We start from the raw sequence: 25,202 nt of genomic DNA, 5'->3' as shown, positions 1-25,202 counted from the left end.
ATCAATGTATTTTATTGCAATAACAAAATATGCATTACTGTCTCATAATGATTGCACTTCCTGTGGTGTTGACCTTTGACAGCATGTGCTGACAAGAAAAAAAAAAAAAAAACTCCATGAACAGTGATCAGTGTGCACACCGTGCACCAGGAGTGCACACAGCTGATCTGCTCCCGACCTTCATTTTAATGTAATGTTTAGAACTATTGATCAAACATTCACTAATCTCATTAATTATATATTATTTAATAATGAGTTACAACATCTTTTATTAAACGCTGACAGGTGTTAAAAACTTATCAAACTCACATGATCAGTGTGTGATCACATGATCAATAACACTAAGTTTAACCCTTTACTACTTTTAAAATGTTCAAACCACAGAAAACTTCTTCAACTTTATTCTCACTGCTCAGTAACAGATGATGTCACTTCCTGTTGGTGTCAGCAGTGGTTTCTATTGGCTGTTTAATCAGAGTTAAAGCTGCAGCTCTCACGTCTCTAATCATTAAATCTGTGGGTTTTATGAAGACGAGCACTTAATCTAAACACTGTGAGCTGATTGGCTGAGCTGGAGAGCTCCAAGCTGAGAAGAGTTTGATGGAATGGGAAAAGGGGGCGTGGTCACAGATGGCTTTAAACCGTAGGCCTGGCCCTTTAAGAACACTTTGATGAAATACTGCCCTGGTTTGTTTTAATTTATAGTATAAAAATTACTTTTTTTTGGGATAATAAACTACTTTTCTTTATGCAACTTCTTCATTTTTATTTTAGAGCCAGACTTTGGGTTATTTTACCACTGGTAAATATTTTTAATCCTTTACATAAGTTTGTATTGTAGATTGGCTCTGTGTCTGATAATCATTTATTGTTTATTTTGTTGCTTGGAGTGTTTTTCCTTCAAAATACATAAATATACTGTATATCATCATCATAACAAATGACATTGTGCATCAGAAACAGAACTATAGGATGAAGATGCAGCATTAGTTCCTAGAACCAATGTATATCTGTGATTAGTGATGTGAACAGTCTATGTTCATAGCTCTATGCTGATCACATCACAGTGAGTATTTAGAGGAGCTGACATGTCCACCAGAGAATGTATAGCAGATCTTTTCTCCAAAAGTATTTATCCAATCAAACTATAAATGTACAGTGTGATTATTGAATGATCACAGAACGATTGGTAAAAACTTTAGTTTTTTTTTAAACAAAAGTACGTGAGACATTTGATAGACAAATTGTTCCTGTTTTATGCCTTTTGAAACCCAGTGTTTTACTCCAGTAATTAAATGAAATCATCTTTAACATAAACAAAGCTTTACATTATTGCTACAACATGGTTGTGTTTATAATATTTAACAAACATAAATGAAATGAGAGAATAACAACCTTTCACAGAGTTAATCAGAGTTATTGAACAGTTTGTGTGTGTTTCTGATCCATCACCACAGACCATCTTTAACACACTTTAGCTTTATTTGAAATGTTTTTCACTTCATTTACAAAATACAGCAAGGGGGAGGGGGAGGAGCTTCTCTCTGATTGGTCACTTCCACACCTTGACGATGCCGTCTCTGGACGCCGTGACGATGAAGCCCTGCGTGGTCTGGAATGTGGCGATGTCAGTGATGATGTCATGGTGACCAACAGGAAGTGACTCTGGGCCACGGCGAGGAGAGTCGTCTACCAATCCACTCTTTTGTTTACTGTGGATCTCCTACACACACACATATCATACACACACACACACATTACTTACACACACACACACACACACATTTTATACACACTGAACCCTAAGTTGCTCCCAGTGGTCGACTAGTGCCTTGCATGTCAGTCCTGTCCCTCTGGTGTGTGAATGTGAGAGTGATTGGGTGAATGAGCTGATATGTAAAGAGCTTTGAGACTGTTTCAGTGGTGATAAAGCTCTATATAAATCATGTCCATTTACCATTACAAACATATTATACACACACACATTTTATACACACACACATATTACACACACACATATTAAACACACACGTTACACACACACACATTAAACACACACGTTACACACACACACACATTATAAATACACATTACACACACACACACAAATTATGCACACACACACACATTATACACACACACGTATTATACACACACAACCACACACATTATACACACACACACACACACATTACACACACACACACATATTACACACACACATTATACACACACACACACATATTATACACACACATTACACACACACACATTATAAATACACATTACACACACACACAAATTATGCACACACACACATTACACACACACACATTATACACACACACACACACACACACACACACACACACACACACACACACATATTATACACACACACATTATACACACAAACGTGCGTGTATAATGTGTGTGTGTGTGTAATGTGTGTGTGTACCTGGACCAACTCTGTTCCCTCTATAATCTTCCCGCTGTAAAGGTGTGTGTGTGTGTAATGTGTGTGTGTGTATAATGTGTGTGTGTGTGTGCGTATAATGTGTGTGTGCGTTTGTGTATAATGTGTGTGTGTGTAATGTGTGTGTGTAATGTGTGTATGTGTAATGTGTGTGTGTGTGTGTGTGTGTATATATAAAATGTGTGTGTGTGTGTGTAATTTTTGTGTGTGTAATGTGTGTGTGTGTGTAATGTGTTTGTGGGTGTAATGTGTGTGGGTGTGTGTGTGTGTATAATGAGTGTGTAATGTATGTGTGTGTAATGTGTGTGTGTGTGTAATGTGTGTGTGTCCCTGGACCACCTCTGTTCCCTCTATAATCTTCCCGCTGTAAAAGTGTGTGTGTATAATGTGTGTGTAATGTCTGTGTGTGTGTGTGTAATGTGTGTGTGTGTATATAATGTGTGTGTGTAATGTGTGTGTAATGTGTGTGTGTGTATATAATGTGTGTGTGTAATGTGTGTGTGTGTATGTGTAATGTGTGTGTGTAATGTGTGTGTGTGTATAATGTGTGTGTGTGTGTGTGTAATGTGTGTGTATAATGTGTGTGTGTAATGTGTGAATGTGTAATGTGTGTGTATGTATGTGTAATGTGTGTGTGTATGTGTAATGTGTGTGTGTAATGTGTGTGTATGTATGTGTAATGTGTGTGTATGTCTAATGTGTGTATGTGTAATGTGTGTGTGTGTGTAATGTGTAAAATGTGTGTATGTGTAATGTGTGTGTATGTGTAATGTGTGTATGTGTAATGTGTGTGTGTATGTGTAATGTGTGTATGTGTAATGTGTGTGTGTGTATGTGTAATGTGTGTGTGTGTATGTGCAATGTGTGTGTGTCTATGTGTAATGTGTGAGTGTGTAATGTGTGTATGTGTAATGTGTGTATGTGTAATGTGTATGTGTAATGTGCGTGTGTGTGTATGTGTAATGTGTGTGTGTGTATGTGTAATGTGTGTGTGTGTATGTGTAATGCGTGTGTGTGTGTGTATATGTAATGTGTGTGTGTGTGTGTATGTGTAATGTGTGTGTGTGTATGTGTAATGTGTGTGTGTGTATGTGTAATGTGTGTGTATGTGTAATGTGTGTGTGTGTATGTGTAATGTGTGTGTGTGTATGTGCAATGTGTGTGTGTCTATGTGTAATGTGTGAGTGTGTAATGTGTGTATGTGTAATGTGTGTATGTGTAATGTGTATGTGTAATGTGTGTGTGTGTATGTGTAATGTGTGTGTGTGTATGTGTAATGTGTGTGTGTGTATGTGTAATGCGTGTGTGTGTGTGTATATGTAATGTGTGTGTGTGTGTATGTGTAATGTGTGTGTGTATTTGTAATGTGTGTGTGTGTATGTGTAATGTGTATGTGTGTATGTGTAATGTGTGTGTGTATGTGTAATGTGTGTGTGTATGTGTAATGTGTGTGTGTGTAATGTGTGTGTGTGTATGTGTGTATGTGTAATGTGTGTGTGTGTATGTGTAATGTGTGTGTGTGTGTGTGTAATGTGTGTATGTGTAATGTGTGTGTGTGTATGTGTAATGTGTGTGTATATATGTGTGTGTGTAATGTGTGTGTGTAATATGTGTATGTGTAATGAGTGTGTGTGTGTGTGTGTGTAATGTGTGTGTGTACCTGGACCACCTCTGTTCCCTCTATAATCTTCCTGCTGTAAAGCACAGAGGGACAGTGCAGGGAATCGTTAGCGACTCCAGCTACAATGTAGGAGCGTTCAGGATAGGCCAGATCCCAGAACCTGCACACAGGACACGGGTTGGTCAGAACCAGGTCTAGACTGGTTCTAGACCAGGTCGAGACTGGTTCCATACCTGATCCTCATGTCAGACCCAGCAGTCAGAAGCAGTGGGTTTCCATCAGCAGGACTGCAGTAGATCCCATTAACACTGTGAGGAGACGGCTGGAGAGAGAGAGGGGGGGGTCAGAAACACAGACACACACACACGCACACACACACACACACACTGACCTCCATCTCAGAGAGGGGAGGGGCTGAACTCGCCCATAAGGTGAATTTACGATCTCCAGTCTCCATGTCCCACATAGACACTTCATTGTTACCCTGGACAGCTACACACACACACACACACACACACACACACACACGCACACACACGGGCACACACGTCAGGCTCTGATTCTCTGTTGTCACGGTAACTATGGTCAACCTCTGACCTGCGATGACAGATGACTGGTAGAGCGGGTGCATGAGCAGCCGTCTGATTCGTGCTCGGGTTGGGTGGGCGTGGTTAGAGATGGGCAACTGGAACCGCATGTCCCAGCATGCCATGGTGCCACTGCTGGTTCCTGGACACACAGTGTGGGCCTGTTAGTGAGCGTAAAGGGGTTCCCACCCTGGTCTGGTGTTTAAGCTGGTTTGAGAACAGGCATGGTGTGGTATCTGGAGGCGTGGCCTTACCGAGGCACAGCCAGCACTGGTGCACATCCACGCTGAAGGACGTGATGAGGCCCAGACGCAGGTCGTGTCTCAGCGTCCAGGCGTTGGTGTTGGAGCGGAGGTCCCAGCCAATCAGAGTGCCGTTCACCGTGGCGTATGCCAGCACCGACTGAGCCCCAGAGTTAAAGTGGTGAATATCCACAGCACAGCCATCACCCAGAGGGTCCAGCGTCCTGAGACGAACAGGGGACACACGCTCAGTGACCTCTGCCTCCCACTAGGGGGCGTTACCTGGTCGTTACCTGGTCTGGAAGGGCTGGACTTTAGGTGATTTAGGAGGTTTGCTGGCCTCCACCGCCAGCAGCTGGATGGAGCCGCTGTCTGATGCCACGGCCAAGTAATGAGAGCCCTGGCAGAAGGTCAGCGTCTTCACATGGCCCCCAATACGGGAGTAGGTCAGCACCGACCTGAGGGGAAGACAAGCTGGAGGAAGCTGTTCTCAACCAGGAGGCCACGGCCCAAATCTGGCCTACTGCAACATGTTACATGGCCCGCAGAACCATTTCGAAAACAGCTCAGATTAAAGGTATGTCTTTATATTCCCTCCTATCTCTCCTTAACCATGTGACCCCATCCACAGGGTTAAGGAAAGTTGTTAGGAGACTTCCTAAAGCAGTTAGGGGAAGGACTTCATGTTATTTTGACAATTGGATGCACTTCCACTGGGTGACGTAATAACAATAACAATGTTAGTGATGTCTGCCGTGGTTAAAAAACTACAAATGTCTGAAGATGGACAAAAAGCTTATTTCTAACTCTTTCCCATGTGTTTCTAACCACTCATATAATCTCAAATATCACAAAGTTTGAATGTAAATCAATGGAAAAAATGTTGTTGCTGCAATCTATTGTGGGTCATCATTATGTTGTCTCCTTTGGTAAAGGATGCATCAGTGTTTCCGAGGCTCCTCATCATGGCCACCACTTAAACACTTCCAGGGTTAAAGAAAAGTAGATAGGAAAGGAGATAGGAAGAAATATCCTGAGAATGAAAGGTGACATCTGACTGACTCACCTGGTGGTGGTGGTCTTGCCCTCCATTTTCTGGCTGTCCCACACTTTAACTGAGCCGTCGTTGGACGCAGTAGCAAAGATGGAGTGTTCATCAGAGACTCTGATTCTGTTTACTGCAGCTTTGTGTTCATGGAGGTGGGCCACCAGCAGACCCTTAGGGTGCCAACCTACACACACACACACACACACACACACACACACACACACACACACACACACACACACACACACACAAAGTCAAACTTTGTGTATCTGTCTCTCTGTATGTCACCTACGGGCAGCGGCCTGTTCTATCCTGGGGGTGGCGACCTGCTCTTACCTGGGGGCGGCGGCCTGCTCTCCCACTCGTTGCTCTCCATCATCTGCTTGGCAATGCGCTCGGCGCTGCTCTGCTCTCGTTTCTGCTGAACCAGCTGCTGAAGCTCCGCCTTACATGTGTTGATGCGTCGGTAAGTAGGAGCGCTGGACGCGGACTGCAGGGTGGGAACTGCCGGGAAAACCGCTGCGATTGCCGAGGTCTTCCTGGTCTGACTGACTGAGCCGTCTGTGACCTACAGACACACAGAATGAAGGACATTCATCTACCTACTGACCTACCTCATTAGCTCACTAAATACCGACTTACAGTGGGTACGGAAAGTATTCAGACCCCTTTACATTTTTCACTCTTTCATTGCAGCCATTTGCTAAAATCAAAAAAGTTCATTTTATTTCTCATTAACACTCAGCACCCCATCTTTACAGAAAAAGACAGAAATGTAGAAATGTTTGCAAATGTATTAAAAAAAAAAAACTGAAATATCACATGGTCATAAGCAGTGTTGGTTACGTCACTTTTTACAGTAACTAGTACTGTAACGCAATATATTTCAAAAGAAATAATGCTGTTACGTTACAATATGGTGCATTTGTTACTTTGCTAGCTGCAGTGTACTTCCTGTTTACAGTGGCGCTACATATTTTTGTGGGATGCCGTGCCAAACACGGTAAAACAGTAGAAGAAGCAACATTGTCAGCGTGTTTCTGTTTACATCACATGCGCCAATCATGGCGAGTCAATGCGAGAGCAGGACGAGCTTCTCAGAGTGGAAATATACGTATTATTTTTGTCTCCAAAAGATGCATCAGTGAAGCTAAGCTCACGCTGCGGCTGGTTTTGAACGGACTGTGACAGATCAGGGACAGATCAGCCAAACTATTGCACGGTTTGTTGTTGTAAATAAGAAGCCTGTCGCTGCTGCTGAGTCACTGCTAACAGCAGCTCATTAGCCTGATATGTTTAGCATTGTGTAGCTGAGAAAAATGCTGTGAATTCGTTTTTATACATTTATTTTTATAAGCATTTTCAACAGCAGAATGTACACCTGGAATATACACAGCTTGCTTTACATTACTGTGTTAAGGCTGAAAAATTACAGTTTTAATTTTGGAGCAGCTGTTTTGTGCTTTATATGCACATCATTTATGGTTGTTTTATAGCAGTTGATCAACAGTGGATTATTATATTATTACAGCACTAATATGAAGCTGTATGGACACAAATGACCCAAAATAGATAATACATTCTTTAATTCTAAGTAACTCAAAAGTTACTTTTTCCAGTAACGCATTACTTTTTGGTGTAAGTAATCAAAATAGTAACTGAGTTACTTTGTGAATGAAGTAACTAGTAACGGAAAACTAGTTACTTTTTTCAGTAACTAGCATAACACTAGTCATTAGTATTCAGACCCTTTGCTCAGTATTGAGTAGAAACACCTTCTGAGCTAGTACAGCCATGAGTCTTCTTGGGAATGATGCAACAAGTTTTTCACACCTGGATTTGGGGATCCTCTTGTTACGATATGAATGTGGACCCAAATGCAGACCAGACAGCTGAATTGAAGAACTTGAGGTTTTATTGCAAAGTCGGGGTACGAACGGCAGACTGGAAGGCAGATGGAGGAGGTCGATGGAGTAAATCTGATCCTGCAGGCAGGCATAGGGTTGTGGAGTGGTTAGGAGGAAAGCAGGCTTGGAGGAGATGTCACAGGTGGAGATCACTTGATTACCTTATCAATCTCATAAGGCCCAATAAACCTTGGGGTCAACTTACAGGAATCAACTAGAAGGGGCAGGTCCCGAGAGGAGAGCTTGACCCTCTGTCCAGGTTGGTATGTGGGAGCAGGAGTGCGGCGTCTGTCCGCGATCCATTGGTTCTTTGCTGTAGAGCGCAGTAGTGCAGCCCGGGCAGCCCCCCAGACCTGACGACAGCGCTGCATGTTTGCCTGGACCGAGGGGACTGCTACCTCCTCTTTTTGAGCTGGGAAGAGAGGAGGTTGGAAGCCCAAGCTCATGAAGGGTGACATACCTGTTGCAGAGCAAACCATGGAGTTGTGGGCATATTCAATCCATGGGAGACAAGAACTCCAGGATGCCGGATGGTGAGCGATGACACAGCGGAGGGCGGATCCCAAATCCTGATTTGCCCTCTCAGTTTGCCCATTAGTTTGAGGGTGGAAACCTGAGGATAAGCTGGTAGTAGCTTCGAGAGCGTAGCAGAAAGCCTTCCACACTTGAGATGAGAATTGGGGACCTCTGTCAGAAACAATGTCTTGTGGAATGCCGTGGAGGCGGAAAACGTGCTGCACCATGAGATCAGAAGTTTCTGTCGCAGAAACTTAAATCTCCCAAGGAACAGGGACCAACGTGCTTGACGGGAATTCTGCCTCTCGGCAGAGCGTAGATATGACAAATTTTTATGATCGGTCCAAACAATAAATGGCTGCTCAGCTCCCTCCAGCCAATGTCTCCACTCTTGTAAAGCTAGTACCACAGCCAACAGCTCTCGGTTTCCTACATCATAGTTACGCTCCGCTGGAGAGAGTTTGCGGGAGAAGTAGGCACAGGGGTGTAGCTTAGAATCCGAGGGGGATCTCTGAAAGAGTGCAGCACCAACTCCAGAGTCCGAAGCATCTACCTCCACAATAAACTGCAGAGAGGGATCAGGATGGATGAGTATAGGGGCTGAGGAGAACAACCGCTTAAGCTTTCGAAAAGCTAAGTCAGCCTCTTGGGACCAGGTGAAAGGAACGGCTGTGGAGGTTAACTGGGTCAATGGGGTGGCCACTCGGCTGAAGTCCTTAATAAAACGCCGGTAAAAGTTGGAAAACCAAGGAAGCGCTGGAGTTGCTTTTGGGTCGAGGGAGTGGGCCAGTCGGTTACTGCCTGGGTCTTAGCTGGGTATGCCTTGACCCAGCCTTGTTCAATGATGAAGCCCAGGAAGCTCACTGATGATCTGTGGAATTCACCTTTTTCCGCCTTAACAAACAATTTGTTTTCCAGAAGTCTGCGAAGAACCAACCTGACATGTTGCACATGTTCCTCCATGTTACGAGAAAAAATTAGGACGTCATCTATATACACAAAAATAAACCTATTCAGCATGTCTCTAAGCACATCATTAACCAAAGCTTGGAAAACTGAAGGGGCGTTGTTAAGTCCAAAGGGCATTACTAAATACTCAAAGTGGCCAAGGGGGGTATTGAAGGCTGTTTTCTACTCATCTCCCTCTTTGATTCGAATCAGGTGGTAGGTGTTCCGTAGTTTGGAAACTAGGTCTCCAGAATAGTGTTGCGGAATGGGAATATATGGCTCTCTGGAGGAGTGAGAAGAAGCTAGGGGTTTAGGGGGAATACTAGCAGAAGCCCCTGAAGCAGTCGGGATGGAGGGCTGAGAAGTTACCTGGGAGAACTGAGTGCTGAGTCCAGACATACAGTATGAGAGGAGAGGTCCTGAAGTGTTTCCATAATTGTTTGCAGGGCTGTTTCATGACGTCCTACTGCAATGCCTTGGGCTTGGAGGGCCTGGAGGAGTGAAGCTGGGTCTGCTGGATCCATGTGGCCAGATTATTCTGTTACGATATGAATGTGGACCCAAATGCAGACCAGACAGCTGAATTGAAGAACTTGAGGTTTTATTGCAAAGTCGGGGTATGAACGGCGGACTGGAAGGCAGATGGAGGAGGTCGATGGAGTAAATCCGATCCTGCAGGCAGGCATAGGGTTGTGGAGTGGTTAGGAGGAAAGCAGGCTTGGAGGAGATGTCACTGGTGGAGATCACTTGAGTAGACTGAATAATCTGGAGAGGAGTAGAACAGAAACCCGGGATTTTGTACTGCAGCTGATGAGCAGTTGAGTTGCAGGTGTGAGTAGTCAGATGCTTGATTGCCGAGGCCACGCCCCCCAGAGACACACAGAGAAAGACAAAGGGGGAGGGAACCCATAGGGAAAACAGCATCACAGCCAGAACCGTGACACCTCTGCCATTCTTCCTTGTAGATCTTCTCCAGTTCTGTCAGGTTGGATGGTGAATGTTGGTGGACAGACATTTCCAGGTCTCTCCAGAGATGCTCAGTTGGGTTTAGGTCAGGGCTCTGGTTGGGCCAGTCAACAATGGTCACAAAGTTGTTCTGAAGCCACTCCTTTGTTATTTTAGCTGTGTGCTTAGGGTCATTGTCTTGCAAAAACACACAACAAACTTTTTATTGTCGTCTGTAACACAGAACACCACATAAGAACTGTTTCCACCTTTATTTTGATTGTCGTTTTGAAGCAGCAGCTCGATAACAACACACGGTTTCAGTTTGGACCGCGGATCTGAAAGAGATATGAACTAATCACCAGGAATAAATATTAGCTCCCTGGTAAAGATAGTAGCTCAAACAATAAGTAAAATGATAAACTGGTGATATTACAGCCTGTACATGCAGTACGGGGACGTATTTACTCTGCCTCCAGGTCCGGGCCACCGCCATCTTGGATTATATCGTCACCAGCGTATCATCGGCGCAAGTCGCATATGCACAAAACGATCCGAAATAACTTAAAGCCGCTTTAACCAAGTGAAGTGTTTACAAGAAAGAGGAATTATCTCATTTGGAATTAAAAACAGAATAAACCAGCCACCTAATTTGGAATTAACTTTAATTCGAAATTAAAGTAGCATTAGGAATTATATGTTTACAAGGTCAGGTTAAAGAGGAATTAACTTTTATTCCACTTTAAAGAGGAATTAAAGCTCCCATGTAAACGTGGCCAATGTGATATCATTTCTAAAGTGTTTCTGCTAGTAGTAAGACAAGATATTAACAGTGTTGTGTTTAGTTGTTCAGCGTTCACATTCACTGATGATTATTTGATGATTTTGCTCATTCCTCACTTGCTGCTGGAGCTCAGAGAACAAATATGATTGGTTCTTCAGTCAGGTCTGTGCTCCACACATGGACCACCTGGTCTGGTCTACATACTGTAACGGACTAGGTTCTATGTTCTGGGTATGTTCCACTGTGCTACTAATCTACCGGCTGCAATACGTTCAATAAAACAATAACTTACGTCGGGTTTGCTTCAGGCTCGGGCCTAAAATTTAAGTTAATGGGTCGGGCTCGGGTTGAGTCGGGCTGGATTTTTTTGGGCCTGATCTAAACTCTAGCTGCCACCACCACGTTTCACTTTTGGGATTGTGTTGGGCAGGTGATGAGAAAATGGACAGCATGACTTAAATATAAGTGTCACAGCAAAGCATCTGAATACTAATGACCATGTGATATTTCACTTTTTCTTTTTAATACATTTGCAAAAAATCAGTTTTTTTTCTGTAAAGATGGGGTGCTGAGTGTGCATTAATGAGAAATAAAATGAACTTTTTTAATTTTAGTAAATGTCTGCAATGAAACAGAGTGAAAAATGTAAAGGGGTCTGAATACTTTCTGTATTTGTGTCTACCTGTTTACTGAGCCAGATGACTACCTACCATCATTTAACCTGGTTATTATCACATCTACCCACTAGTGTGTAGATATACAGTAGACTAGACTGGTTTGGACTAGTTTTAACTGATTTGACCTGTTTAGACTGGTTGGTTTGAACTGGTTTGGCTGCTCTGGCCATTAGGGATGTGCATCGTTAATCGGTTTTGTTTGGGAATCGATTCTTAGTCAAACGATTCTTTAGAATCACTATCTTTACGTTTCTGTTATCAATTCTTCCCACTGTAAACAAACGCACCCCACTCACAAATTTGCAATGACGTCACACACACAAGCTTTCAGCAGAGCAGAGGTGAGCTCTTCACCACCTACACCATGGACTTCAGCTACTGCACTGACACTTGTCATCTCCAGAAGTTCTCTGATGACTCTGCAGTGGTTGGATGTATCAGGGAGGGGGTCAAGGTGGAGTACAGGGCTGCTGTGGACAGCTTTGTCACATGGAGTGAGCTGAACCATCTACAGCTCAATGTGACAAAGACTAAGGAGCTGATTGTGGACCTGAGGAGAACCAAGAGGCCAGTCAGACTTGTCTCCATCCAGGAGGTCAGTGTGGACATTGTGGAGGAGAACAAATACCTGGGAGTGGTGATTGATAATAAACTGGACTGGGGGAGGAACACTGACTCCCTCTACAGGAAGGACCAAAGCTGAGGTCCTTCAACATCTGCAGAAAAATACTGAGGATGTTTTATGAGTCAGTGGTGGTGAGTGTGATCCTCTACGCTGTTGTTTGCTGGAGGAACAGACTGAGGGTCACAGACACCAACAGACTCAACAGACTCATCCACAAGGTCAGTGACGTTGTGGACTAAACTGGACTCTCTGACAGTGGTGACAGAGAGGAGGAGCCTGTCCAAGGTGAAGACCATCTTGGTCAATAAGTCCCACCCACTCCATGATGTGTTAGTGAGTCACAGAAGCACCTTCAGCACCTTTATAACCTTTAGAACCTTCAGCACCTTTAGAACCAGGCTGATCCAACCACGATGCTCCACAGAACGACACAGGAAATCATTCCTGTCTGTGGAGATAAAACTGTATAATTCATCAATGTAACCTCACAGCTTGATTGTTGTAAATATTTAAATCATATCTGTATATAATTTTGTATATTATAATTAATCTTACTTTCTTTTTTACTACTGTAATGATGTGTATCTGATCCTTATTTTTAACAGTCTTTTACCTAATTATACACTTATTTAATGTTTATTCTTTCTTGCGTCTTTGTTAAACATTTTATTCTTTTATTTGTGATTTTTTAAGTGGCTGTAATGAAAGCCATTTCCCACTGGGATTAATAAAGGAATTGTGATTCTGATTCTGTAGATAAATGTTCTGGTAAAAATGATCTAAAGTGTTGCTGCTTTTCACAAAGAATGACGACACCTGTAAGTATGGTCACCTGTAAGTATGTTTGACCAGAGAGACATGTAAACCCATGTAAATTTGCGATGGTAAAACAGGGGACGGGACCCAGATAAGCAAACTGCTTCTCTCGTCTCATTTTTCGGCATGTACAAAAAAAAAAAAAAAAAAAGTGAATGTAACCATGTCGGAAATAAACTGAATAAATAAATAAATAAAAAATAAAAATAAGTCCTGCTACAGGGATCTGTGCACCAATAACACAACAATATGTCCAAACATTTGGCCACACAACACAGCGTTATACTGTGTCTGTGATGCACTTAGCAGCACCAGTGCTAGCATTAGCATTAGCGTCGTGTGATAATGATAAAAACCAGGGGTCTGAAACCTGTGGCTCTGGGGCCTTATGTGCATATTTGACTCTTGCAATGGCTGTAGCTTTAAAAAATATTGAAATTAATTATCATTTTCTTACAGATGTTGTTATTGATTAATGACTTTGACATCAATCAAAATAACAGATTGTTAACCTAAAATATATCACATTATGCAATGACTCAGCACTTTCCTACTTCACCTCCTGAAACATCTACAAACCATAAACTTTCCTGCACCTGTGGCTAACCTTAAGTTTTAAATCCCTGGTAAGAAACTAAACCAACTATAAGACTATTCTGGAAGTAAATATATAATATTTGAATTGTGTGGGAACAGATTCATTTATCTGCTAACATGCTGGTTAAATATGATCGCTTGATATGTGGCAAGAAATTAGCAAGAAACTGTTATAAAATTCAAGTAATTTTTTTTTTTCAAATACATGATCTAAAAAAAAGTATTCTTTACAAAACATTATTTGATATAATTGTAACTGTCTAGAATTGTATACACTATGTTGTATAAAAGGTATGTTTAGGTTGCAGACCCCTGTCCTAAGCCAATAGACACTTAACTTGTGGACTCATTTTACTCATTTGAGTGTTGTTTATTCTCAGTGGGAATAATTAAGATTTATATTAATAAACCTGATATTTATTTTAATAACCAGGTTGTATTCTTTTCTGTACTCATGTACTAGGAGTTTTTCAGCCTATTTGGAAATTAATTAAAAACCGTATCAATGAGCAGGAATCGATAAAGCATCATAATCATTAAATCCTTATCAATATACATCCCTACTGACCGTAGTGTTCTGCGATGGCGTCTCCTGGGAACCGAACATACTCTTCCACTCCTCGTTCATAGCTGAGTCCAGCTTGGTGTGTTTCTTTGCTGCAGGGCAGACAGGGCCAAATGTCAGCTGACTGTGGCTGTGTACAGGCTCCGCCCCTTGGCGAACCTTTACCTCTGCGCTCCTCGCTCTCCGCCCGGGGCTTCAGCAGGTCCACCTGCCGGCCGGTGATTCCCAGCGTTCCCAGTTCGATGACTCCGGTCTGCTGGTGCTCTCCCAGCTGACTCTGGTCACACAGGTTGGCTTTGGCTCTGTTAGACTTCAACAGGAAGTCTCTGAGGGACAAAAGTTTGTCCTCCTCAGACTCCGTCATTCCCTGAGGAGAGAACAGGACACACCTGAGGAGAGAAGAGAGGCTCCGACAGATGGAAAAGATGAAATTCACTTCCTGAAATGGAAATATTTCAGGAAGGAAGAAAATCTCACACATTCACGCAATTTGTCTCTGTAAACGTTGGACAGAGACGAAAACGTCCATTCTAACACCAAATCTGTCGTAACATGAGGCCATATGAGGGACTTCACCTTCTATGTAAATATCTCTATGACAGACTAAACCCTCACCCACATGTTTATGAACAATATCACACATTTACAACATATGTTTAGGGTGACCATACGTCCTCTTTTATCCACACGTCCTCTTTCATTGTCTTGTTCAGACCGTCTGGCCAGATTTTAAAAATTCATGAAAATGCCCGGGTTTCCCAGGGACCCTGAACATATCTACAGGAAGACGTTCATTTAAAAGACAGTAACTCAGTGGGAGAAACTTAAAATGTAGGAAGTGAACGGTAAAATAAGTTCAATATCCGGATGAATAAAGGTTCTTCTGCTTTTCTGTAGCTCGTCTTTACGTGTGTACATCTATTTTTATGCTTTTCAAACCTTATGGACAGTGTGTGGGGGGCTAACGGCGTTACGTAATCGGACTGCAAATTATGAGTAAACCGTTACAGTTACAGTTTAAATAGTTGGTAACTGTTTCCTTACATACAAAGTCTCCATGATGTGCTAACTAGGAATGTGTGATATTTTATTGTTTATGATAAACGATAAATTCTCATGTCGGAAATTAGCGAGGGCCACGGGCCATTTGTCCCTCAATTTAGCCAAGAATGTCCCCCAAAAAAAACGTGTTCCACAGACCAAAACTGCCTCTGTTTGTTGTCAACAACTTATTATTCTCTGGAGCGGAACGTTGTTTACGGACGCTCTGCACGATGTGCACCACCACCGCCCCCCCTCACACACCGCCGTCTGTGTGTGTGCAGTGATCGTCATGGCTACCTGAAGCTACTATGCTGTGATACATCATGAACCACTATTTGGTTCAAACCAGATAAACATCAACAAAGGGATGAACCTGTAGCAATGATTATGAACTGGAAACTCAACTAAAGCTAACTATGCTAAGCTAACCCATCGACACACAGACTGGGCTAACAGCTAATGCTAACCACTTCATATAAGGAATAATAGACCAAATAAAAAGAACACGTCTTACTGTCATAAAACCACAGAGAACCATAGATTTGTTTATGATCATATTTAACACTTTATGGAAGAATAAAAACTAAACATGTCACACGTTGTGTGAAATAAATATCAGCATAAATAATAATGTCACTATTCACTATTTTTTAATGATATTTCACGTGTTCACAGACAAAGCTGGTCCCATTAGACTAATGTAACTATTGAGATTATTACACATAAATATACTGAATGATTAAATCATCAGATTGATCTGGTTTCATTATAGGAAATCATATTTATTTATTAACCATAACTTTATGTAACTTATAAGATAAATGATTCATTAGCAGTAAAAACATTAATGAAGTTATTTGTGCTTTTTTTAAAGAAAATAATTTCATTTTAAGTGAGGAAATAAATGATATACATACAATAACACTAATAGAGTGACCCACATACACTAAAATATTCCATACAATATTAGCTCTGAGTCAGCAGTTATTGTAGCCTTTTTAATGTGTCTAATGTTGATGTATTCATATTTATTTATGTTGTAATGAACCTTTTATACTTTAAGTTGTAAATTGTTTTATTTTTTATTTATCGTGATTTTTATCGTCATCGTGATAAATACCAGAAATTATCGGGATTCGCCCATCCCTAGTGCTAACATGGTTCGCTGAATAGACTAGTAGACTTCACACATTTCATTTATTATGTGTGTGTTATTACTGTGAAGTGTAATATCACTATCAGCGTTAGAGATGGGAATCAAAAACCAGTTCTTTCTGAGAACCGGTTCCCAGTAATCCAATTCCTAGGAATCGTTTGTTTGTTGCCTGTCAATCTCACTTATCGGTTCCTCTTACGTCGCAAATACGATACAATAAACTCCTCCAGGTCCTGTATATTGTGTTTATGCTAGCACCAAGTGAAGCTCCTCCCATCATAAAGTTGTTTGCTGTCCACCGCGAAGAATCCACCTCCTCCACCCACAGCTGTGCTGTCCTCCGTGCTGTGTTTGTAGCGTCTCTGTTGCTACGCTAGTCACTTCCGGGTTCTGTACACTCACTCTAAAGTTGCTTCTTACACAGAGTTTTCTTCCAAAAACCACAAACTTCCGCAAGAACACACACCAGTTTATGTCCTCATAACAAGTAATCAAACATGGGAGATAAACTGGTACTGATCATTGTCTTTAGTTTGTTCTTTCACACTTTCACACACGCACACATGCTCACACACACAGCTGATGACGTCACATGTAACAACGGGGACGGCGTCTCTGAAGGTCCATTAATAGAAATGTGAACAAAGGCTAAACTAAAGCTTTACCTTTTAAATACATAACAATAAGTGCAGCTGTACTTTATGTTAATACGTTCTTTTTAACAGGAAAATTATTTGTTTTATGTCTGAATTAGTTTTGGATCAAGTTGTTCAAGTTCAAAAGGAGCACTGTAAATATTATCAAATGTTTGTAGCGATAATATGTCATTGTTGTAAGTAATAATAATTCATTCATCTTATATAGCAACTTTTGTATTATTATTATCCAGTGAACACCAATCTATACCTGCTGGGTTAAAAGAGAGCTGATGTCCCTGCAGGAAATTAAAGAGACAAAGATAAAATAATAAAGAGTTAAAGCAAAACAAATCCATTTGTATTATTTAATTCCCTCACCCAATGAGAATCAATAAGAGAATCTGAATCAATCGATAAGCAGTATCGATAATGGAATCGGAATCGCTAAATTCTTATCAATTCCCATCTCTAATCAGCATCTATAGAGATTGTAGAGTTGTCACGATACCAAATGATACGATACCAGACAAGTATCACAGATAGGGAAATACTGCGATACTGAAGCCTTTTTTTTAAGATCATTATTTTTATGAACAACAATGGTATTTGTACAAGTTAGAAATACTTATTAATTACTTATAGAGCTGTTGGTGATGAGTACATGAACAAAAGCATATAAGTAATAACAAAACTAATAAATTAAGTTAGAATTTATATGGTTGAAATTAAAAAACAATCATTCAGTTCCTTTGCACATTAATTTATGTTTAACTAATATAAATAGTCAATTTAGGATAACAAATCCACTGTCTTTTTTAAAAAACAAAAAATATTTGACAATAATGTTTCTTCTCCAACATAATAAACTATAGAGGATAAAATACAATAAACAGGAACTGATTCATTTAGAAACTACATTTTTATGCATTTTCTGGGTGACGTCACTGGTGTTTTATGAGATTGGATGTGATCCCTCCTTTATATGTATATTAATTTATAAATATTGTTTGTACATTGTACATATCTGCAGTGAGTTTAGACCTGGTCGTGAGAAGCTGGGAGCAGCCGCTATGTAGAGGAACTGGTACCGGTGTAGTATTCATAATCCACAGTAACACCGTTGTGTAGAATTACTAATATCGTAGGAACCGTTACAATTCGGCACCGCGGGGTATCGTGGGTACTGTGGGTATGGTGGGTATCGTGCAACTATAGGAGGATGTTGTATTTACAAAAGTCTTTAGTCTTTTCAAGGATAGAGACATTCCTACACTTACAAAATCCAAATTAATGTGTAAGTAATCCAAGTAATCAGATTACAGTACTCAGATTGAGTAATCTAAGGATTGCGTAACAAATTACATTTTTGGGCATGTAATCTGTGATCAGTAACTAATTACATTTTGAAAAAAAACCTTCCCAACACTGCTTATAGACAATAATAACTTATTTATCTACTATCTACCATCGTCCACCTGGACTTTTGTTTCTGAACCAGATCTACCAAGGTCGTCACACATCATCTGACTGTATCAGAGGGAAAGCAAAGGATTTATTTTTCACGCCTCTATCGGCCCCGGTCCTCCTCCCTCCCCGCAAGCTACAAGGGAACATGTGAAGCGAAGAGTTACGACGTAACTATGGTTCTATGAATCCCGAATGACCGCCAGAGGCGGTGCTTTAAGCACTGAATATTCCCCTTCGCGCTATGCGCAGTGCGAGTATGTATACCAACAATGTCACCCGTGACCCTGGATGACCCAGAGGAAGTTTATATCTTCCGGTTATCACTCCAGGGTACTTTCCTACAGAATCTTCTCGCGAGCACACGAGGGTTCTGAGTGACAAAGAGCTCTGGCGGTCATTCGGGCCATTCATAGAACCATAGTTACATTCGTAACTCTTCGTTCTATTTCATCCCTGCTGACCGCCAGAGGCGGTGCTTTAAGCACTGAATGACTTATACCAGAAAAGTCACAAAGAATCTTGCTTACCACCATTCAGTGTGTAGGGTCAGAGGACTCTGGCCGAAGGACCACAGCCAATGGATGGGGTGTGGCTACATTCACCCTGTAGAATCTGGAGAAAGTGCCTGGCGACGCCCATGAGGGCCGCAGCACAGATGTCCTCCAGGGGCACTCCCCTCAGGGCAGCCCATGACGTAGCAACACTCCTGGTAGAGTGGCACCGCACACCAGATGGGATGAGATGGTTACTTGCCCGATATGCATGGGCAATCACATCGACAATCCAGTTGGACAGGCGCTGCTTGGAGACAGCACCACCCCTGTTAGGGCCACCATAACAAAGAAAGAGCTGATCAGACCCCCGAAAACCTACAGTAGCTGCAATGAAGGCTTCCAGGGCGCTCACTGGGCACAACAGGTCAGACTGAACCTCTGACTCCACGGAAGAAGGGTTGAACCGTGCTAGCCGAATGGGCTGGTTGAGGCGAGCACGGGACAGCACTTTAGGGAGAAAAGCTGTGTTCGGCCACAGAGTGACTCCCGAGCCGTCCGAATTCCACCTCAGACATGTGTCGCTGATTGACAGAGCGTGCAGCTCACCGACACGCTTTGCGGAGGAAATGGCCAGAAGGAACGCAGTCTTAAGGGTAACCAACTTCAGCGCTGCTCGTGCCAAAGGCTCAAACGGTGGAAGGCGCAATGCCTCCAGCACCAGGGGAGATCCCATGCTGGAGTCCTTGTGGCTCTTGGAGGATGCAACCTCCAAGCTCCTCTCAAAAAAAGGGACACCAGCTTGTGGCTACCAATCGTGCCATTGTCGACTATTACATGTCTGCAAGATATTGCTGCGACATAGACTCTCAGCGTTGAATGAGAAACCCCTTTGTCCAGAAGGGACTGGAGAAAGTCCAGAATAGCTGGCACAGGGCAGTGCACATGGTCCACCTCCCGCCTTGTACACCAGTCGGAAAACAGTTTCCATCTGTTCTCATACTGGAGGCGAGTAGACGGCGCTCTTGCATTCATTATAGTTTATCTAACTGGGTCGGCACAGAAGCTCAGGAGCGTCTCGGGCCCCCCAGTGGCCAAACGCACAGTTGAAGGAGTTGCGGATTGGGGTGCCAAATCCGCCCGGCCAGTTGGGACAGGAGATCCCTCCTGTCGGGAAGGCACCACGGTGCGCCGTGACAGAGGCTGTGCAGCAGGGGGAACCAGCTCCTTCCAGCCAGAAGGGAGCTACAAGCAGGATCCTGTGACCCTCCTGAAGGACCCTGTGGAGTACCAGCTGAATCAGAAACGGAAAGGCATACAGGAGGCCATCCGGCCAAGGATGAGCCAATGCGTCCTGGCCGAGAGGACTGGTTGTCTCGGCTAAGGAGAACCACAGAGGGCAGTGGGTCGACTGCTCCGAAGCAAAGAGGTCCACCTCTGCCCTGCCGAATATGCTCCATATAATGTCCGTTACCTCCGGGTGGAGGTGCCACTCCCCTGACGGAGGTTTCCGACGGGAGAGGAAGTCCGCCAAGTGGTTCTGCTCTCCCGGTATATGCATTGCTCGTATACTGATCAAGCGGGGGCTGCCCATGTGAGGAGCTCCCTTGCCACCTCCAGCAGCCGTGCAGACTTGGTACCGCCCTGATGGTTTATGTGATACACTGTAGACGTGTTGTCTGACCGCACAAGGACATGCTTGTCCCTCAGATGCGGCAAGAAGTGCTTGAGAGCTAGGTGAACCGCACGCAGCTCCAACACATTGATGTGTGCACCTTGGTCTTCCACAGGCCAACGCCCCTGGGCCGTCCTGCTCTGCCACACCGCACCCCATCCCGAAGGGCATGCGTCTGTGGTAATGGCCTCCCTGCGAGATGGAACGAAGCCTATAGGAACGCCTCTGAGCAAGTAAGCCCTGTCCCTCCACGGAGCCAGGGCGCAAATACACTGTTGTGAGATCTTTAGCCTCCTGCTCCTGTGCCGCTTGGCATCCAAGTGAAAACTGTTCAGCCACCTCTGCAGCGGGCGCAGCGACAGCAAGCCCAGAGGAACTACCCCCGAGACTGACGTTAGCTTGCCCAAAAGACGGAGGAAAGAAACATAGGTCAGCCAGCGGCCCTCCCTGAATAAGGCGAGCTGGCAAAAAATACCGTCCACACGGTGGGGGGAGGGTTTTGCCGTCATAGTTACACTGTTCATTAAAACCCCAATGAAAGTTGTGACACGGGATGGCACCAGGCAACTTTTTTCCACATTCACCTTGAGTCCAAGTCAAGCCACATGGGACAGGAGATGCTCTGTGTCTTGTGACGCCTGGACCCGGGATGGAGCACAGATCAGCCAGTCGTCCAGGTATGGGAGAACCTTCAAGCCCCGAGACTGTAAAGGTGCTAGGGCCGCAGACACACACCTTATGAAGACCCTTGGGGAGAGAGAGAGGCCGAAGGGTAGCACCCTGAACTGCCAGCGGCGGCCGCAGTATGCGAAGCGCAGAAACTACCTGTGTTGCTGAGCAATTGGGACGTGAAAGTACGCGTCCTTTTTTTTTTTTTGATATTTTTTTATTGAAGAATGCAAGATCCACCACTTTTCAGCATTCACATTATAACACTCATCAACATCTCGGAAAACAAAAATGTAAAAGAATGTGAAAGAGATTAGAGGAAATAAACATTGGTATCCTCAATCTTCAATATTACATATATATACATGTAGACATACACATACAGTACATAAATGCAACTTAACATATGTACACATATATATGCAAGGTTTTTTATTTTTTAAATGCAATATCCTTCCCTCCCACTCCCACCCCAAGATCCCTAAGGGAGCTACATTTCTTTATAAAATTGGATTAGTGTATATATGAAAGAAGAAAAAAATAAATAAATAAAATAAAATAAATTAAAATAAATAAATATTACAATAATAATTAAACAAAGTTAATGAAAAGAAGAGAAAGAAGAATAATAATAATAATAATATTAATAGAGGATTTCAAAATTAGCAATTGTTCAGTCTGCTGGTAATGTCTGTAACGAGTTGAAATAGGAAAGGAAGGGCTGCCACTTTTGATAAAAAAATTCTGTATTGCCCTTAAGGTCCTCTCTGATTTTTTCCAGTTTTAAGAAAAACATAACATCCCGAAGCCATTGAGAGATAGGCAAAAGCCTCCGTCTTGCTAAAAGTGAAGTAAAAGCTATCACCGATAGCTGGTCATCAGTAAGGTGACTATGTTCCTTAGGTGTGCCAAATATAGCTATAAAGGGACATTTTATTATGCTCACACCTAATATTTTGGATATAGTCTCAAAATAATTCTGCCAGAAATTAGTCAGCTTTGAACATTGGTAAAACATGTGGCTCAAATTACAGGGAGATAATTGGCATCTGTCACATCTATCTTCCACAGTAGAAAACATTCTAGACAGTTTAGCCTTAGAAAAATGAACCCTGTTTAGTACTTTGTACTGTATGAGCCCAAGGCGAGCACAGATTGTGCTTTTGTGGGTTCCTCTGACGGCCCTTTGCCAACATTGGTCTGAAAATTTTACATCCAGTTCTCGCTCCCAGACCTCCTGCACCTTTACACCGGGATCCTCCTCAAATGACAAAAGATGACAATAGATCTTTGAAATTAGTGACTTCTGTCCAAGATCTAGCTCCAGGAGGTCTTCCCATGGCTGTTTAGGAGGTAGTAATGGAAAATTAGGGAAAATCGAAATGGCACAATGTCTTACTTGAAAAAAGCGGAACTGATGGGTTGCAGGTAGTTCAAAGTCACCAGAAAGACCTGCGTAGCTGTAAAAAACACCATCTTTATAGAGATCATGAAAGCATCTAATCCCTTTATTGTGCCACTGTAAAGCAACATTATCCATATATGATGCAGTGAATAAATGATTTTTAATTAAGGGAGCTTTAGGAGAAGGTGATAAAAATTTAAAATGACTCCTAAACTGATACCAGATTCGAAGGGTGGATCTCACAACTAAGTTTCCCGTGAAGCCAGAGGGGTCAAGGGGCAGAGAAGATGCAAGTAGAGCATCAAGAGAAGACAAACTACAAGATTGTCTTTCAAGTATGCACCATAAAACACCAGGAGACTCAATCCAGTATATTATCTTTTGGATGTGTGCCGACCAGTAATATAATTGAAAGTTGGGCAAAGCAAGGCCTCCGTTAAACCTACATCTGTGTAACAGAGACTTTCGAATCCTTGGAGCCTTTTTATTCCATAGAAAGGTTGAAACAATACTTTCAATATCTTTAAAGAACTTTTTTGGTAAATAGAGTGGGATACATTGAAATAGGAAAAGCAATCTTGGCAATACATTCATCTTTATTGTGTTAATCCGTCCAATAAGGGATAATGGTAAACTATTCCATCTCTCCAAATCTAATTTAAGCTGAGTAATTAAGGGCGAAAAATTGGCCAAAAATAGAGAGGATATAGTACGTGTAATATTTATCCCCAGATACTTAAAGCCACTGGAATTAATTTTAAAAGGAATGTCCGTCTGCCGCAGCTCCAACGCCGGGTCATTTATTGGGTAACAGACACTTTTAAGGATATTAATTCTATATCCCGAAAAGGACCCAAATGTTTGCAAGATTGTTTGAATATAAGGAATATTTTTTATCGGGTCACTTACATATAATAATAAAACATCGGCAAACAGTGACAATTTAAATTCCTTATTTTCTCGAGTGACTCCTTGATACAAGGTAGATGTTCTGAGCATAACTGACAAAGGCTCTATCACCAAGGCAAAGAGCAGAGGCGACAGGGGACAACCCTGTCTGGTTCCTCGAAATAACTTAAAATAATCTGAACAAATGTTATTTGTACGAACACTAGCCTGTGGATTGGTATATAAAAGGCGAATCCAAGATATGAATGTCTTTCCAAAACCAAATTTTTCCAGTGTAGCAAAAAGGTATGGCCATTCAACGCGATCAAACGCCTTCTCCGCATCTAATGAAATGACCACTTCTGGAATAGCAGCAGATTTACTTGAGTATATAATGTTGAAAAGTGTTCTTACATTGAAAAAAAGTTGGCGTCATTTTATAAAACCGGTTTGTTCCTCTGATATTAAATTGGGAAGAAACTTTTCAAGTCGTCGTGCTAGAATTTTCGCCAGAATCTTTGCATCCACATTTAGCAAAGATATAGGTCTATAGGAGGAACATTGTGTAGGATCCTTGCTGCTCTTTAGGAGTACAGTTATGGATGCCTGGGTTAATGTTTCTGGTAGAAAACCTCTCTCTAAAGATTCGTTATACATCGAAATAAGAAAAGGAGCCAACTTATCCTTAAATTTTTTAAAGAATTCCACCGAGAAACAACCGGACCTGGGGCTTTATTATTCTGCATGGATTTGATAGCTATTATGACTTCCTCCAAGGTCAACGGAGAGTCAAGTTCCTCTATAGCCCCCGCATCCAAGGTAGGAATTCCCACGTTCCTGAGAAATGATGTCAATTCAGTGATATCGGTTGAACATTCTGAGCTGTAAAGAAAAGAGTAAAACATTTTAAATGCATCATTTTTTTGAGTCACAGTGCATTGAACCCGAAGAGTCCTCAATCTGAGGGATGATGCGGAAGCCGCCTGTCGCCTCAACTGATGCGCTAGGAGTCTACTTGCTTTATCCCCATGTTCGTAATACATGCTGCGAGAACGCAGCAATAGCCGTTCTGCATCACTCGTAGTGATGAGGTCCAATTCAGTTTGAAACTCCAGCCTCTGTTTATGTAGACTAGGAGTTGGGTCCAAGGCAATTTGACGGTCTATGTTGAGTATGTTTGAGGTAAGTCCCTCTATCTTAGATTTTTGTATCTTATTTGCATTGGCCGAGAAGGAAATTATCTGTCCCCTAAGATATGCTTTAAGTGTTTCCCAGAGCAGTGAATATGAAGTACAGCTGGGCTGGTTCGTGGCTATGAAATCTTCTATTGAGGTTGATATAAATTTAACAAATTTGTTGTCGAATAATAAAGTAGGATTGAATCTCCAGGGTGAAGAAAATCGAGGGCAAACTTC

General features: G+C 42.3%; 1 protein-coding gene across 1 annotated transcript in view; it reads right to left on the bottom strand.

Annotated features, from left to right (window-relative positions):
• Positions 1–1,463: 1,463 nt before the first annotated feature.
• Positions 1,464–25,202, bottom strand: part of pik3r4 (phosphoinositide-3-kinase, regulatory subunit 4) — a 49,505-nt gene continuing 25,766 nt past the window's right edge. The window contains 11 exon segments of the mRNA XM_028442130.1: positions 1,464–1,723; positions 4,137–4,257; positions 4,331–4,419; positions 4,489–4,589; positions 4,695–4,826; positions 4,939–5,150; positions 5,220–5,384; positions 5,993–6,158; positions 6,311–6,542; positions 14,358–14,446; positions 14,520–14,721. Coding sequence (XP_028297931.1) covers positions 1,553–1,723; positions 4,137–4,257; positions 4,331–4,419; positions 4,489–4,589; positions 4,695–4,826; positions 4,939–5,150; positions 5,220–5,384; positions 5,993–6,158; positions 6,311–6,542; positions 14,358–14,446; positions 14,520–14,721 — 1,680 coding nt within the window. The 3' untranslated portion in view covers positions 1,464–1,552.

Source organism: Gouania willdenowi, unplaced genomic scaffold (assembly GCF_900634775.1).
Source record: "Gouania willdenowi unplaced genomic scaffold, fGouWil2.1 scaffold_3_arrow_ctg1, whole genome shotgun sequence".
In the NCBI taxonomy this organism is placed as follows: Eukaryota; Metazoa; Chordata; class Actinopteri; order Blenniiformes; family Gobiesocidae; genus Gouania; species Gouania willdenowi.
Note: the sequence above shows the minus strand (reverse complement) of the source record. Positions and strands in the feature narration are given on the sequence as shown.